Source organism: Polistes dominula, unplaced genomic scaffold (genome assembly GCF_049000335.1).
Source record: "Polistes dominula isolate Pdom_NZ unplaced genomic scaffold, Pdom_raw_medaka contig_77, whole genome shotgun sequence".
Classification (NCBI taxonomy): domain Eukaryota; kingdom Metazoa; phylum Arthropoda; class Insecta; order Hymenoptera; family Vespidae; genus Polistes; species Polistes dominula.
The window spans coordinates 2,083,036-2,100,500 of NW_028301152.1; the positions used below are offsets into that span (position 1 = coordinate 2,083,036).

The 17,465-nt window shown below is 27.1% G+C and overlaps 1 protein-coding gene across 1 annotated transcript; it reads left to right on the top strand.

Annotated features, from left to right (window-relative positions):
* Window positions 1-34: 34 nt before the first annotated feature.
* Window positions 35-17,233, top strand: Snx27 (sorting nexin 27). The gene is made up of 6 exons (XM_015316331.2): window positions 35-1,970; window positions 12,289-12,426; window positions 12,547-12,771; window positions 12,871-13,420; window positions 13,824-14,105; window positions 14,238-17,233. Exons 1-6 carry the CDS (start codon window positions 1,447-1,449, stop codon window positions 14,304-14,306), a joined length of 1,788 nt encoding a protein of 595 aa, XP_015171817.2. The 5' UTR covers window positions 35-1,446; the 3' UTR covers window positions 14,307-17,233.
* The last annotated feature ends 232 nt before the right edge of the window (window positions 17,234-17,465 follow it).

Consider the following 17,465-nt stretch of genomic DNA (forward strand, 5'->3'; position numbering starts at 1 on the left):
TATTGAATATTAATAGTTTTTGTTTTGACTAATTTTTAAATAATTCATAATTATAAGTATTAGTATTTAAATGTTATAAAATGGCAGGTGATTTTTTTTTTTTTTTACATTTAAACTAGAATTATAAATAATTTAATATCAAGGCATCGAATTTATTTCTTAGCAAAAATTAGATAACTTATTATTTTATTTAATTTACACCAAAAGAAAGAGAAAGACAGAGAGAGAGAGAGAGAATTGATAGAATGTCATATCACTATCACGTATTGCTATCGGACTTATGTTAAATTAATTATTATAAAATTTCCTTTACCTTTGGCGATTGAATTCAATTGAATTTTCCCGCTAATTTCTTAATTGACTAATATTACTACTCCCGTTCGTAAATCTCTTAATTCTAGTAGATAAAAGTGAATGCAAATTTTTAGAAATAAATGTTAAACCCGGAAAATAAACAAATAATAAAACAAGAAAATAAATATAAAATTAAAAATATAGGAAAGGATTAAAACGATCAACTCATTCATATTCTCTCTCACAATCAAATAAACAGGTTTAAAATATCAAGAAATGAATTAACAGAGAGAGAAGGAGAAGAGGGGGGGGGGTACGATCTAAGTAAATCATCTGTAGTAATATTATTTTGCCATTAAGTTTGGGAAATAAATAGAAAATATTATTATTGTTCAGTCGATGTCATTCTTTCGTTTTGATAGAAGGCATGGTTTGTTATACGCATGCGTGACAATTCTCTCAATAATAGAAAGCGGGTATGTTAAACTCTTTTGCTATAATACACGTTATGTAGAGGTTAAAGTAGTGCAAAGTTTATTAATTAAATATATTCTTGAATATTGAAGACAATTTAACATTTCTATTATTATAAATATATTATAGTACAGTTTATAATTATATTTCTATGTTGTGTATTTAACTTTTATGCGTACCTACACAACGGTGACATATGTTTTAATTTTATATTAAACCGCCTGCGCAAAACATCTTGCGCACAAGAGACAAAGTATTTACCACTGTCTCATTTCATTTGTGGACGTTTCTCTTATAAGCCACTGGTAATATATTAGGCTGTCTGGAAAGTTCATGCAGATTTATAAATATACATATATATTCGATATATATTTTTATATATAAAAATTTTTAATTTATTCAAAATAAAAGTAAAAAAAAAATATATATATATATATAAAAAAGTGTTGTTTTTAAGAAATATATTTACAATTGGCATGAACTTTTGGTCAAGTTAATAGTACTACCTATATACATATATAATATATAAAATAAACTTACTAGTTCTCTCTCTCTCTCTCTCTTTCTCTATCTATCTCTCTCTGTTGCACTGAGATTAATGGCGCACAGGCGCACAGCGCATTCTGACGGTGCGCCGTGGTACGAGAACGGCGCATCAATGGGCAGCCAGAGGGTAAGATGGCGGATCGTGATTCGGAGGTGCAGGAGGAGGAAGAAGAAGTGCGACAGCGGCAGAAGCAGGAGCTGCGTCAAACAAGATCTGAGGTGAAGGAGGACGGTATTCGCGGAATGAACGCGAGCGTCCATCCTATAAACGATACGACGAGTGTGATGACCACGACGATAATGGCGTCGACAACGAGTACGAACACGGCGATGGCAACAACGACTACGACAACTACGACAACGGTGAATACGGTGATCAACAATGGTCGAGTGCCTCAACATAATCTTGTCAATCAACAACAACAACAACAACAACAAATGAATAATCCAAATGTTGGACAAGGACCTAGATGCGTTACCATCTACAAAACGGAGACTGGTTTTGGGTTCAATGTTCGAGGTCAGGTCAGCGAGGGTGGACAATTGAGAAGTATCAACGGTGAACTTTATGCACCCTTGCAACACGTCAGTGCCGTTTTACCTCGAGGAGCTGCAGAAAAGGCCGGTGTTCGCAAGGGTGATCGAATACTCGAGGTGTAAGTACTTTATTCCTATATATTATTTCATTTAATTCTGCTGTCTCTCTCCTCTCTCTTTCTCTCCTCTCACTCTCTCTCTCTCTCTCTTTCTTCTTTCTCTTTCTTTACATTTATTTAAAAAATTGAATACATTAAAATCTATTAAAATCTTATAAAATATGTACATTAAAAGTCTCATGAAAAATTAAAGATGACGATTACATTGTACTTTCGAATAGTAATTAATTATACATTTCTTAAGAGACTTTACAAAAGAATTTTAAGTACGATCGAACGAAACTGTCTTGTTTATGCCTTTCTCTCTCTTTCTTTTGACGTTTGTTCTCGTTTGCGGAACTTAACGATCGGCCGACGACGAACGACGTGAAACTTTAGCCCAAAATGGCCCATTGCAAGAGAATAAGAGTGAAAGAGAGAAAGAAGAGACGTATACATAATAGATAGACAGAGAGAGAGAGAGAGAGAGTGAGTGAGAGGGAGAGAGAGGGGGCTGGACAGAAAACTTTGATTCTTTGTGGAACAAGATATAGAGAAGTTTCTTCGAAAGAGAAAGAGAGATAGAGATAGAGATAGAGTAGTGATCGAAAACGGGTTGAAGGAGTCGTCCCTGGTACTTTCAAGCCGGTGTTCAATCGTCTTTCTCTTCGATGTCCCTCTCGGAAATTGATCTTTCTTTGTCGCGTTATTTTATCTCCTATACCTTTATTTTCTCAATCTTTTCATAGCACTTTCTTCGTCACTTCGAAGTTCTTTGTTTTTTTCGTCTTTATCTCTCTAGCCCACCAATGAATGAAATAAGAATTTATGAACGATTCGTTTCTAATTTGGCGAAGTAAAAGAAAAAAAAAAAACGCGGTTTCATGACATCAAAGAAAGACAATTTCTTGTTGGTGTGTGTTCTCAACATTCTTATCAATTGATATTAGTTTTCTTGACTTGGCCGGAAGCCAAGAAAGTGTGACCGTGAAGTTTTTTCGGCGTTTATTTGGACTGTCGTTCGTTCTTGCTTATAATGGTATTGTGTTATTATATAATGTCTAAATGTTATTAGATACGTTATATGTTATATAATCGTCCATAAGACATAAGAAAAAGTAAGGTGGACGAAATTATGATATAAAATTTGTAATATATTTTTCACATTTGTTGCTTCTATCAAAAATTATATCAAATATTTATATATATATATATATATATATTTAAAAAGATAATAATATTACAAATGATTAAATTTGTATCGATAAAAATGGCGACGACCATTTGAACGTGATTTGCCGCCAAAATTGTACATTTGGCGATATTTTTGTTTTCTTTTCTTTTTTATTCTTTTATTTTATTTTTTTCTTAAAGCATATAACGGTATTTATTTTACATTGGTTCATTTTAATGTTTCATTGACAAATTTTTTAACAAACACGACTGTTAACCGAGTGTAAACCGAGAATCTCCTCCCACCGTTAGGAGAGTTAAGCTGTATCAATTTTGTATCGAATATCGTTGATGAACGGCCCATAATAGGCGGAACTTTGTGTCAACCTTTACTTTTCTATTCTTCTTTTTAATTTACAATTAATATTTTGTTTCTCTTTTATCGCACACACACAAATTTTATAATCTTTCCCATTAATGATTATCTATCAAAATTAAGACTCCCATTATTCGAAAATTACAAATTCATTAGCTTTGATTTTTGATTGAAATTCAAATATATTCTTTAAAGTTTATAATTTAAACAAATAAATTCATCCTTGTATAATAATACAAATCTATAATACATATTCTCATACGTTATATTTTTGTTTTCTATTAACAAAATGATATACAGATATGTTAACATTTTACTCTTTCTAAATTCTATAAAAAAAAAAAAAACTTTCTAATGATCGTATATTTATAATGATAACATTTGATATTTAACATGCATACACGCACATATACATATTACATATACATATTTCCGACGAAATCATTTCGAAATCTAATTCTCTGGTAAAAATAAAGAACACTTTAATAATACGGAAATACACATCGGCCGATTAACGTTGTCATTAAATGTATATACAAACAATTTGACCTCTCTTATGAAAATGTTTTTATTATCGATAATTCGAAAGAAATGACTTGTGAAATAAGATCGAATGTTTACAAAATGTTTAGTATCGTTCGAACGATGATCAAGACAACACCTGTCGCGATTTTTCGATTATTAGGCAGACAATTTTATTAAGTTTTTTTATACTAATTTTATCAAAGTAAGTGGATACGTTATATACTAATGAAATATATTACACGTATACATAATTATCTCATTAACACTAGAACTACCACACCAGTCGTATTGACTAATTGGTCTTTGATTTGATTTGGTATAAAGAATATTTTGATACGAAATATTCTTCATTATTATCTCAGAATATGGAATTCCTTTTGTAAAATAATAATAAGTCAATAAATATAAAAATATTCTACTTTTACATCTTTTTAAAGACCAATTATTTTGACTGGTTTTGGTAGAGACAGTTACGTCTCAACTATTAGTACTTCTAATGTTAATAATATAATTTATGCATATTCAAATACACAGATTATTTTTAATATTATTTCGAATTTTATAATAACAAAAAGGTTTATCATAAAATTTCATATAATTCCATATATATATATATATATATATATATATATATATATATATAAATATAATGAATCATAATGTATAATATAATTTATCGCGTTGAAGTTTATAATTTAGGTAATATTCATCAAGTAACTAGATAAAATATGAATTCAAGAGAAACGAATAACTAAAGTATGAGATTTAAATCTGATTTGTTTTTAAAGTCTACAACTTTCCTTTTACAACAATAATATTCATAGTTATCCGTTCTCATTTCTCCCTGTAATTTGAAAATCAATATTCTGTTAGTAGAGTCGTGCTATTCTATCAGATTTAATTTGGATCGGTACTATTAACTATAAAGCTTAACTACATGTTTCGATATATGAAAGTTTTTCTCTTATATGTACGACCTCGAACAAATAGTATCAAAAAGAACGCGTTAAAAAAAATCTACATATCGACTAATCGATCCTAACGACACGAACAATCAAAGGGAATTTTACGATCCGTTCTATGCAGGCGAGGGGTTAACAGACTTCATCATCCTGTTCGTTGATCTTATCTCTCTCTCTCTCTCTCTCTCTCTCTCTCTCTCTCTTTCATCTCTCTTGTCTCTCTTGTCGTCGTTTCAACGACTTTTATCCCCTTTAATCTTTTTCGTTCCTCCTCGAGTTTGTATTCAACGATATCACGATTTCTCGCTTTGTTGGTATTACAAAATAACATTGTAAATTTATTTTTTTTCTCTATCGCAACAATTCATAAATATATTATACTATCCTGTACTATTTGTAATATATTTCATTTGATTTGAATTGAATTAGAAAACTATCAAAGGAAAATATTGTTTCATTTAAATGACAATTTTGATTGATACGAAATTTGGTTCATGGTCGTACTTTCAAAAGTTCGAGGTCAAGAGGGGATCCTTTTTCTTTATGACGATTTAATACACATATTTTAATTACAGTTTATCAAAATACAAATATAACGATATACAAATTTAACAAGACAAACGTATTTAAAGTTTTTCATTTTAACATTAAATATAATTAACACTTAGTTGACCGGTCCCGAGTTAACTCGTGTTTCTATGGCTGAACGTTACTGACCGGTCACGAGTTAACTCGTGATGGTATCAATTCTTATTGATATGATAGATGGGATAAATTCTTTAAAAAAAAATAGCCGATCAACAAAGTGTTAATTAATCGCGAATAATAGAAGAAAACAAAATATATGAGACATTTTCATACATACATGATGAATGAATAAATATTACAAAATAAAATTAAAAAAAAAAAAGAAACCGATAATACATACAAACTTTGAATGATTCATTAATATTTAAATGTATGTAATACAGAATGAGCCAAAAGTCTTTAAACTGTAGAAGGAACAATTTTTTAAATGATTATAAACAACAAAAAATATCAATTACTCTTTTAACGTTATATATATATATATATATATATAATGTCAATTATGTCAAACTATATACAGTAATTTTACAAACTGTATTTGTAATTGTATATAATATGTAAAAAAGACAAAAAAATATCAGTTACTCTTTTAACGTTATATATATATATATATATATATATATAATATCAATTATGTCAAACTATATACAGTAATTTTACAAACTGTATTAAATATGCAAATAAAAATTGTGTATAAAATAGAAAAATAGAAAAATAAAAAAATTTCTATAAAATATGCAAAAAAGACAAATTTGGATGAAATAGTCAAGATGATGATTTGTTTGAACAAAAAATCGTTGAAGCATTTGTTCAGCTCGCTTACTTTTTGGTGTGTGCTCTATTATTTAAATAATAATGATAATAATAATTTAAACGGGGGAAAGGTAGTGTGGGAGTAAAAGGAAACTTTAGAAGTATAATTATCGAAGGAAGGCTCGTCTAACATAAGATCGATCCATGTCTCGTGTATATTATTCGACGTTGGACTAAGTCACGCGCTTAGTTACCGTTACCCCTCTTTAAATCCAGTTCAAACTCTCGATAGGCTTCCATGTTTGCAACTTGTTAACTGGACAAATTTTGACGATCAATTTATCCTCACACGCAAGGAAATAAAGATTTAAGAAAGAACAATTTTTTAAATTAATGACACCTTTTTAAGATTCAAACTGATCGATTTAATGTAATTCTTCTAATATTGATGATACTACGCTAGTTTTTAAGCACTAATCATGAATGATAAAGATATTCTCACGTTAATGAACAATTGAATGCTTTTTTTTTTTTTTTTTTTTTTTTTAATAAATTTAACAAGGAACTTTTTTTTGTATTTCTACATTATATAGATGTAGAAATGCCATTGTACTATGATTTTTTTTTTCTTCTTTAGAAATGCAACTGTAGTTTTGTTAAAGCTCTTTTTTTTGTTTTTGTTTTTTAAATTATTAATAAATTTCCCATAGAAATATTAAGAATTCTTTTTTTTAATTTGTACAAAATTTCTTATTGTATTATACAGATATTTTTATAACACCAGATATACCACCATTTTCAATATACCTATTTTTACCGTACTAGTCAAAGTGATTGGTGTATAAAAAAAAAAATAATGCTTTTTAAGACTTCCAGTCTTTATTTCATTTTTCAAAAATAACAAAACGCTTAATTATTTACAGAATTCAAATGTTACATGAAGTAGACATTTTGAATTAAAATAGCCCAACCAGTCAAAATGATTGGTCTGGTATATCTAATGATAATATAAAATAAATGTAATCCGTTTGTGAATGTGTTATTCACATTATAGACAGTACTTAACCGATTACAAACATACTGTATATATGTATTTATATAATTACCACTAACATGCCAGATCATTGACGTGTCCATTCTCTTTCTTTAATCTTCATCTATCTTACATTCTCTTGCATTAAGATAAAAGATAATAATCAAAGTAAGAATTTTAAATAAAAATAAGATAAAAATGTTGTTTTTAAAAAAGAACAAAAAAAAAACGTAGATTTTTGTTCAATTACGTTTTCCATTTTTTTCTCTCTCTCTCTCTGTCTCTCATTATTTGTCTCTATCTTATTATTTAAATCATTTTCATTCTTATGCAGTTTTGAAATCGAATTTATACAAAGTGATGATGAACGAACATTAACCGCAAACTAAACGAGTACTCGTGGTATCCCGTTACTTTTACACTCACTGAAATATAATTGTTTCTATCCTTGTGGTTTATATGCTCTGACGTGATCCTTTCTTTTGTATTTTATTAATAGCAATCGATATTTATTATTAATAGCGATCGAACGTGCTCGATCAAGCACCATATGTGTGTGTGTGTTGTGTTGTGTTGTGTTGTGTATCATCTTATGTCTTCTTAATTAGCCGATTTTTCGACGAACCGTCAACGTTGTAAAAATATAATCAAGTCATTTTATCCGTGCGTAATATTTAAAGCGGATAATACGTGTAATTTATTTTACATAAGGCCCATCTTTAATATAACATATTAATAAAAATTATTAAAATGATATGTTGATAAATAATATTATGAAAATATAAGATATAGATATTTAAACTCTTTGCAATTTTATGTTATATATTATATTTATATTAGTATACAATTATTCACATGTTAATTATATATATATTAAATATATAATATATTATAAATATATCTTCTATATGAGTACCATTTCATTAATTTGTATGATGAATAAGTATGCTTTTATATTATACTGTAGTTTAATATAATCATACTTACTGCATAATTATATTACACTATAAGATATATTAGTATAATATAAAAGTATTAGTATATAATATATTAATATAAAATTATAATAATACTTATTATAATTATTAATTATATAATTAAGCATAATTATAATATTAATAAAAGTTATAATAATACTTATATTATTACTGTAGTATAATATAATTTTATATATTAGTATTAATATATTAGTATACTTTTACTTATTTTAGTAATACTAATATATAATATTATATTATATTAATATTAATATAAGTGTATACTTTTATATTATATTATAATATATATACTAATATAAAGTAATATTATATTAGTTTTAATATATTAATATACTTTTACTTATATTAGTAATACTAATATATAATATTATATTATATTAATATTAATATAAGTGTATACTTTTATATTATATTATAATATATATACTAATATAAAGTAATATTATATTAGTATTAATATATTAATATACTTTTACTTATATTAGTAATACTAATATAATATTATGTTATATTAATATTAATATAAGTGTATATTTTTATATTATATTATAATATAATGTCTACTTATAATAGAATGAAATAATATATATATATATTATATAATATTATATATACTAATATAAAGTATATATTATATTATAATATAAGTAAATATTATATTAGTATTAATATATTAGTATACTATTACTTATCTTAGTATTACTAGTAATACTACTACTTAGTAATACTAATACTAATGTAATATTATATTATATTATATTAGTATTATTTTTACTATACTATAATTACTAGTATTACACTAGTTAATTTTAAAACTTCAACGTGTTACATAATTTTCTTATAAATTGACAACAAAATTAGTTTGTAAACAAAAAAAAGAAGGAAATAATTAACGAACGAAGCAATACTTTATCTCATTTTCCAACGTGAGAATAATTATTAAATCGTCTAAAGTACAACGGTAATCGCATATTTCCTAGACCTCTGTTACTATTTTAAATTATACTTCGATCAATGGTAATCCATTATTTTCCAACTCTAACGTACAATACAATATTATTTTCTTATCAACTTTCCTGTCATGTAATTGTTGAAATTATATTTTCTCATAATTCGTGTTATCATTTATGTCGAATGAATAAAGGGGGAAAAAAATATTACAAGAAATTAAATCATTCTTATTAATTATCCAATTATTCGTATATATTGTTTTTTTTTTTTTTAACTGTTCATTTCGTAAAACAATTTGTTTATAAGTATTACAGTATTTTATATCGCATTATCGGTAGGAACTCAGAAAAAAAAATTTATCTTTTACGTTGGTGGATGAACGATAATATGTGAGGTCGACGTTTAAGCAATCATTTCAGAACATACGGAACGTTAACTTCGTGTAGTGCGTGTGTCTTATTAAGAAACATTTTAAGTATGATCTAATTTGTTAAATACGACATTTTGCAAAAATCTTACGATACATTCTTTTTCGTTCAATCCTTTTCATTGTGTAATAATATATATATATATATATATATATATATATATATATATATATATATATATGTTTATCAAGAACTATAAATGGAACTATTGCTATAAATAATAACTAGAATGATTGTGTTTCATAAACAATCGAAATGTGCTGTTATAAAGTTCGAATATTTTTTAAGAATCATTGTACGTGTTAATTTTCTGTAACGCTATGTTACTTTCAAATAACACCTGTATTTAATTAATTTCAATTTATTTGATCGCATACGAACATTTATTCTTATTTTTTATATCGTACAAGATGTATAAATTATATTTATATACAAGTATATATTGAGATAAATATATTTTAATTTTGAAGTGGGTTATATCGTATAAAGTGATATATTCATCAATATACTGGATGATCCAATAGTTCTTATCACTTCAAAAATATCTGTTATTTTGGATTTTATAAAAAAAAGGTTTAGAACAAAGTTACATTATTTCAAGTAGCTCAATATTTTTTTAGAACAAATCATTGTACAAGTTGTATTATCAAACGGTGTGAGTTTTTGTAGGATTGCATAGGTGACGCGTTGCATATTCTATATTAGTATATATATATAGTATCATTACTAATACTATAATATATTATAGTATTAGTAGTAATATAATATTAAATTTTATATATATATAATTTATTTATATAATTATTTATATTATATAAAATATTATAAAAATAATATTATATTAAATTATATTATATATATTTAATATTATATATATATTTATTATAAAAAAGTATAAAGTAGTTTTTATATACGAATTAAAAATTAAGTTGTAGAAGATTTGTAGGACTGAATAGGTGACGCATTGCATATTCTATATTAGTATATATATATATATATATATTATATATAGTATTATTATTAATACTATAATATATTATAGTATTAATAATAATATAATATTAAATTATATATATATATATATAATTAATAATATTGTATATAATTTATTTATATAATTATTTATATTATATATAAAATATTATATAAATAATATATTAAATTATATCTATCTATATTTAATATTATATATATTTAATATAAAAATATAAAATAGTTTTTATATATACGAATTAAAAATTGAGTTGTAGAAGATTAAAAAAGTAAAGATTTTTGTATCTTTATAATCACAAAAAAAAATTGTTTCCTTTAAAATTTTACATGCATTTCAAAAATTATATATATATAGCATATATAGACACTTCTTGAGTAATGAAAAAGAGTATTGTCAACCTAAGCAATAATAGCAAGTATAATACAGGGTTGTTCACCAACAATCAGCACTTTAATATTTCCATTCTTTCTTATAATATAATATAAGTTCGATATTACAAAATGGAATAATAAATATATAGTTTTCGAATTTCTATTATATCGAGGCTTCAATTTACAATAAACGTTTGAAATTATGGTTGTTTGCATTGATGCAATGCTACCTTAGATTATCTTGTACAACCTTGAATCATACGTCGTTGTACTCCGTTCATGACCCACTATCACATTATAGAAAAAGAAATTATATGAATCTATTTACAAAAAATCATGGTGATCATAAGAATTTCTGTACGCTTTTACCCAGGTAAAAAATATTTGAACTTACTTTATGTACCTCTCTTTATGTACTGTATAAATTTTGTATATAACACATTTTTTTTTATATTATAACAAATAACGAAAATAATTAGGTGCTAACAGTTGGTGTATCACCCTGTATAAAACAAGTTTGTTGTGTTATTTTTATGAAGTTTCTCGCGTGAAAGAGAAAGAATGTTCTGAGTGTCGTGCCTCCGAAAGTAACCAATCGTGCTTGTCCTTTCACTATCGGAATTCAAAGCTCGTTTATAGCGAGGGTATAAGCGCGATCACCCGTATGTCCTGTTGTTGTGTCTTGTATTTCTTCAATTCTTTTCAATACATTAATCGGAAGTGGACACATTGCCAATATCGCGTTTTACTTCGAAAGTGCGTTTCTTAAGAAAGTAAAGCAGAAATTTTGAAAGATATTGTGGTTTTAAAAATAGGAAAGATAATATGCTCAGAGGTTTTCGAACTTGTTAAATAAATTACATTTTTGAAAAGAATATAAAGAAAAGGGGTGAAGAAAGAACAAAAATAATAATAATACAATGTTAACGTGTTACGTGACGGCTGTGCAGTGCGCCGAATGGTTTGAGATTCGTAAGAGACAACACGCGAACTTGTCGTATCCCGAAATCCAATTAAAAGACTTGCCCAAGGCCCCCTGGTAAGAAGAAGAAAAAGAAGGCCGTAGGAAAAGTTCTCTAGCAAGGCTGCTAACGAACTAACTATAACTCTCTCTTTTTCACTTTCTTCCTTTCTCATGTTTTCTTCTATCTTTTTTGTTTTTTTTTTCTTTTTTTTTTTTTCTTTAGCAATAAGGTGAACGTTGAGGGTGCCACTCACAAGCAGGTCGTTGACTTGATAAAATCTGGCGGTGACGTACTGACGTTGACGGTGATATCCGTGACACCACAAGAGGCTGAAAGGCTGGAACCTTGCGAGGATCTCAGGTAAAAAGTGAACCTTGTCGTAGTCGTTTATCCTTGAACAAAAGTTATTTCTACATGCAGAACGTATTTTTCTGTTTTTTTTTTTTTTTTTTTTAACTTATCTTTATTTTATATTTCCAGTTATCCACCGATAGATTACAGTGAGAAACGATCATTGCCTATTAGTGTTCCGGATTATCATGTACGTGAAAGGAAACACGAACGATACGTTGTTTTCAACGTACACATGGCAGGAAGGCATCTGTGTTCTAGACGTTATCGCGAATTCGCTGCCCTTCACATGGCACTTAAGAAAGAATTTATTGGATTTAATTTTCCAAAGTTACCGGGAAAATGGCCTTTCCAGTATGTTTATTCGTTTCATAATATATTATTTCTATCAATTTTATATTTTTGTTTATATGTATTAATATTATTACGTATATATATATATATATATAACAGATTGACGGAACAACAATTGGATGCCAGAAGACGAGGTTTGGAACAATACCTTGAAAAAGTTTGTGCCGTACGGGTAATTGCCGAGAGCGATGCCATGCAAGAATTTTTAACTGATAGGCTGGACGAGGACGGTGACCAAGGTCCAGCGGTTGACCTAAAGGTTCTTTTACCTGATCGAGAGGTAGTTACCGTGACGGTCGCGAAAGCAGCTTCGGTCAAGGACGTCTACGATGCAGTTTGTAGTAGAGTCGGTCTTGATTCGGATACCGCCAAGTATTTTTATCTCTTTGAGATAGTTGAATATAATTTCGAGAGGAAACTTCAACCTCACGAGCATCCACACACACTTTACATTCAGAATTACTCTACGGCGAGCGCGACGTGCCTAGCGATAAGAAGGTGGTTGTTCAATGTAAATAGGTCTCTTAGCGAGCAGGCCCTGACGTGGATCTTTTGGCAAACTGTTGACGAGGTCAATAGGGGCCACATTAGCGCTGGCGAACGATTGTATCAGTTGAAGGCCCTTCAAGATGCATCTAGAAAGCACGAGGTAATAAACGGGTTTATCGATTAATAATTAATAATGACGATGGATAGCGGGTTACAGGTTTTTATGCGAATATTATTTCTGACCTATATTTAATATATATTTAATATTTTGTTTGAACACACGTTAAATGTGTCATATTTTAGTTAGTGTGATGGCTGGATGATATACTCTTTTGTTTAGATCGCGTTCGTCATTGGTTTGGTTGATAATACAAAAGTTATATAACAAATTATTTTCTTATATTAAAAATATATTTGTCATATTTAATATCAAATGACGACGACATATATATCGCGATACGAATAAAGTTGATTCGATGTGCTTAACGTTTTAATATTATATATTTTATATAACATATAATATATTATATAATTATGTATTAATTTTATTTTTATTTTTGTAGTATTTGAAATTGGCAAGGGAATTGAATGGATATGGCGATATAGTTTTTCCACATTGTGCTTGCGACTCGAGGAAAGAAGGACACGTTATCGCAGCTGTTGGCGTTGTAGCATTTAAGTTACATGCAGCAAAAGAGGATGGTACTTTAGAATCTCAAGTAGTCGAATTTCAATGGAATACCATAACTAAATGGGAGGTAGACGAGGAAGGCATGGCCTTTTGCTTTCAATATACCCGACAAGATAATAGGCCACCACGTTGGTTGAAAGTTTTCACACCTTACGTAAGTTGTTGTTGTTTTTTTTTCTTTTTTAGTTTTAACTGAACTATTCACGGAAGTATGATTCGACAGAAAGTTTTCAACGTTTATTCTCTTTATCGTGATTTAATTATTCTGATATTTCCTCTTTTACAGTACACCTTCCTGTCTGACTGTTTCGATCGAATAGCAGAAGAGGCAAAGTGGGACGATCCCAGAGAATGACGCAGTATTCGCCGTTAATACGTTTTTTTTCTTTTTTATTATTATTATTCTTTTCTTCTTGAATTTTTTTTTCTTTTTTCTTCATTTTTCTTTTATCCCCTAATATTCTCGTTGATGATTATCAATAACGACGATCGACGAACTGGCACATTGGTCATCGTAGTTGAACGATTCATAAGATTATTGTTATAAAATTTCAATCAGTGCGATTGAAAAATTCGTATCGTTTATCATATCAACAATGACACGTTGATTTTACAAAAAAAAAAGAAATATATATATATATATATATTTAATCTTTATTAACACACGAATCTTATAAAAACACACGGCAGTTATTACATATATTTTCATATTACGATAATTAGTGTGGTTACGCGTTCCAACAGGTTACGACATCTTTTTCTGTTGATTTGATTTCTTGTTATATTGTATAATGATACGAATTGATAGAGAATCGTATTATTTCAGAGAATTAAGGTTTCTTTTTCTCCCTCTTATGTTTCTTGTGTTATTTTTCTTTTTTTATTTTTACTTTTCTTTTTATATTATTATATAAGATTTATTATCTTATCATACCGTATAAATCAATACTGTCGCATCGATAATGAAATACTAGAGAATTATAAAGAAAAAAAACGACGACGTTTCGAAAATTATAAGAGATCGTAAATAACGCCTAGTGTCGATATATATATATATATATATATGATTTGGCCTATAAGTTATATTTCCTAGAACGTGTAATTCGATTTCTCGTTTTAGAAATAATCGAATTACTAATTGTTCCTTCTTATTAGCCTAATATACATCAATATACATATACATATACATATACATATACATATACATATACATACATACTATTTCTCACTTGAAATTTCTTTTATGAAAGCGTACCACATTTTTTAATGACTTATTGTTATTAAACAAAAGTATTATCGTGCTTCGTTCGAAAGCCCCAGATCACCTTCCTTCTAATAATCTCGAAAAGTTTCAATGTGCTTTTATTCATATCGTTTTCATCTATTGAAAGCTTATTGAAATTTTCTAAGATATTAATATTTCATACGAAGTTTCATCAAAGATCGTAAATGTCGAAGAGCTTTTTAATCATTATAATCGACATTTTTGAAATTTGAATTATGTAGAAATTCCATTACACTTTATTCGCGATCATCTTGTATACATTGACAAATAAAATGAAATCTGTAATTTGATATAATGAAATGAAATATTTTCATCGTCATGCATATATGTATGTATGTTTCAAACGAAAACATACATCAAAATTAATATGTATGTTTTTTAAACAAAACATATATATATATATATATATATATATACAAATTTCACAATATCAACAATTTTAAATCATTGTTGTGTAATCTATATAGATGCCTACTTATTTTAAAGAATTAATTATTCATATAATATCTTTCTAAGCATTTAACGTAAAGATCTGAATTATTGTAAATGTTACGTTGATTAATTAATTGAAAAAGAAAAAGAAAAAGAGAGAGAGAGAGTAATGGAGCACGCCTGACGCAAAAAAAGGTACATATTTTCCCCAGTACTTCGGTGATTAATAATACTCATTAATTAGTAATATTGTTAAGAAGAGTTACTAAATAATAAGAATATTAATAATATTAATAATAATTATAATAATAATAATAATAATAATAATAGTAATAAGGATAATATTAAATATTAATAATGATGATGACGATAATAATAAGAGAAGTAAAAATTAAACATATATATATATATATATATATATATATATATGAGGAATATTATTCTCGACGAAAAGACAACTTTTAGAAGTACTTTCGTCATGTTTGTCATGGCATACAAACGATGAACTATTTGAAACAAATTTATTCTTTTTTTTTTTTTTTTAAATTAATTTTCATTGATAACTAGTTCGTGTGTGTGTTGTACAGTTTCATACATTGTTGTTTCTCATTAATGTTTTATTATATCGTTTCAAATATTTCTCGTTCAAAGTATAAGAGTCTTGACTATAATAAATGTAAAATAAAAAAAAAAAACAACAACAAGTGAACACACGTTATATATAAATATATATATACATAAACACATTATATACATGAATGCATACGTAATAAAAAAAAACACTTACATACACATATTATACACATAAATAATAGTCGTTAATGTTTCTAAACTTTATGCAGAATGCAACGCGTGAATGAGATAGATGAACAAAGTAATTTGGGAAATCGAACGATGTGAAATTTGATTAGAGTTATACGTAAACGTTTTTTGAGAGTATAGGAACAATAATGTTAATAGTTTGTAGGTAGATAAATATATCAATGTAAATGAAAAGAAAACAAAAACAAAAAAAAGAACAAAAAAATAAGGAGATCGCAGAAATATACGAATAATTATAGATATAGTTATATCGGTTAATGCATTATGTGATGATGATGATGATGATGATGATGATAATAATAATGATGGTAATGATATATATACAGTATATCCGGTTTTTGTAAGTATATATACACGGGATTATTTGATACGAACCTTTTTTTTATATATAACTATGTCATATATACAGGGTGTTATAATAGTCGTTTTACTGAACAGAAAAATGATAGAATATTTTGTTTTTATTAGGTATTAACACTTAGCCGACCGATCGGGGAGATTTCCCCGTTTCAATGTTGGCAAATATATGAAAAGGATCGATCGTGCAGACCAATATATGTCTCTTATTATAATATTCTTCGAAAAACCACGAAATGAACAAAAAAAGCAGTGATTTACAATTTTAAATGCTGCTCTTACAGTTCGCTACGGTGCGCTTGGTCGGATAAATGTTAAGCGTGATAGCAATATGAACATATATATACCTTTCAAACAATACTACAATTCGAGTTTCATGTTTTTTTTAATAAAAATAAAATATTACAATGCTATTAATAAATCAATCAAATATTGGTTTCTTGTTTTATTTTTATTTTTTTTTTCGGTAAAACGACTGTTGTGACATTTCAAAAATATATCACATAATATGTTAAAGGAACATATACACGTACACATACACACAAAAGATATATACAGAATATATACATATATCTATATATATATATATATATATGTACGTACTTAAAAACCGAATAT

Coding starts and splice junctions, on each gene's coding strand:
- Snx27 (XM_015316331.2), top strand. CDS start 1,447: ATGGCGGATCGTGATTCGGAGGTGCAGGAGGAGGAAGAAGAAGTGCGA. Junction 1,971..12,288: donor GGTGATCGAATACTCGAGGT/GTAAGTACTTTA, acceptor TTTTTTCTTTAG/CAATAAGGTGAACGTTGAGG. Junction 12,772..12,870: donor CCGGGAAAATGGCCTTTCCA/GTATGTTTATTC, acceptor TATATATAACAG/ATTGACGGAACAACAATTGG.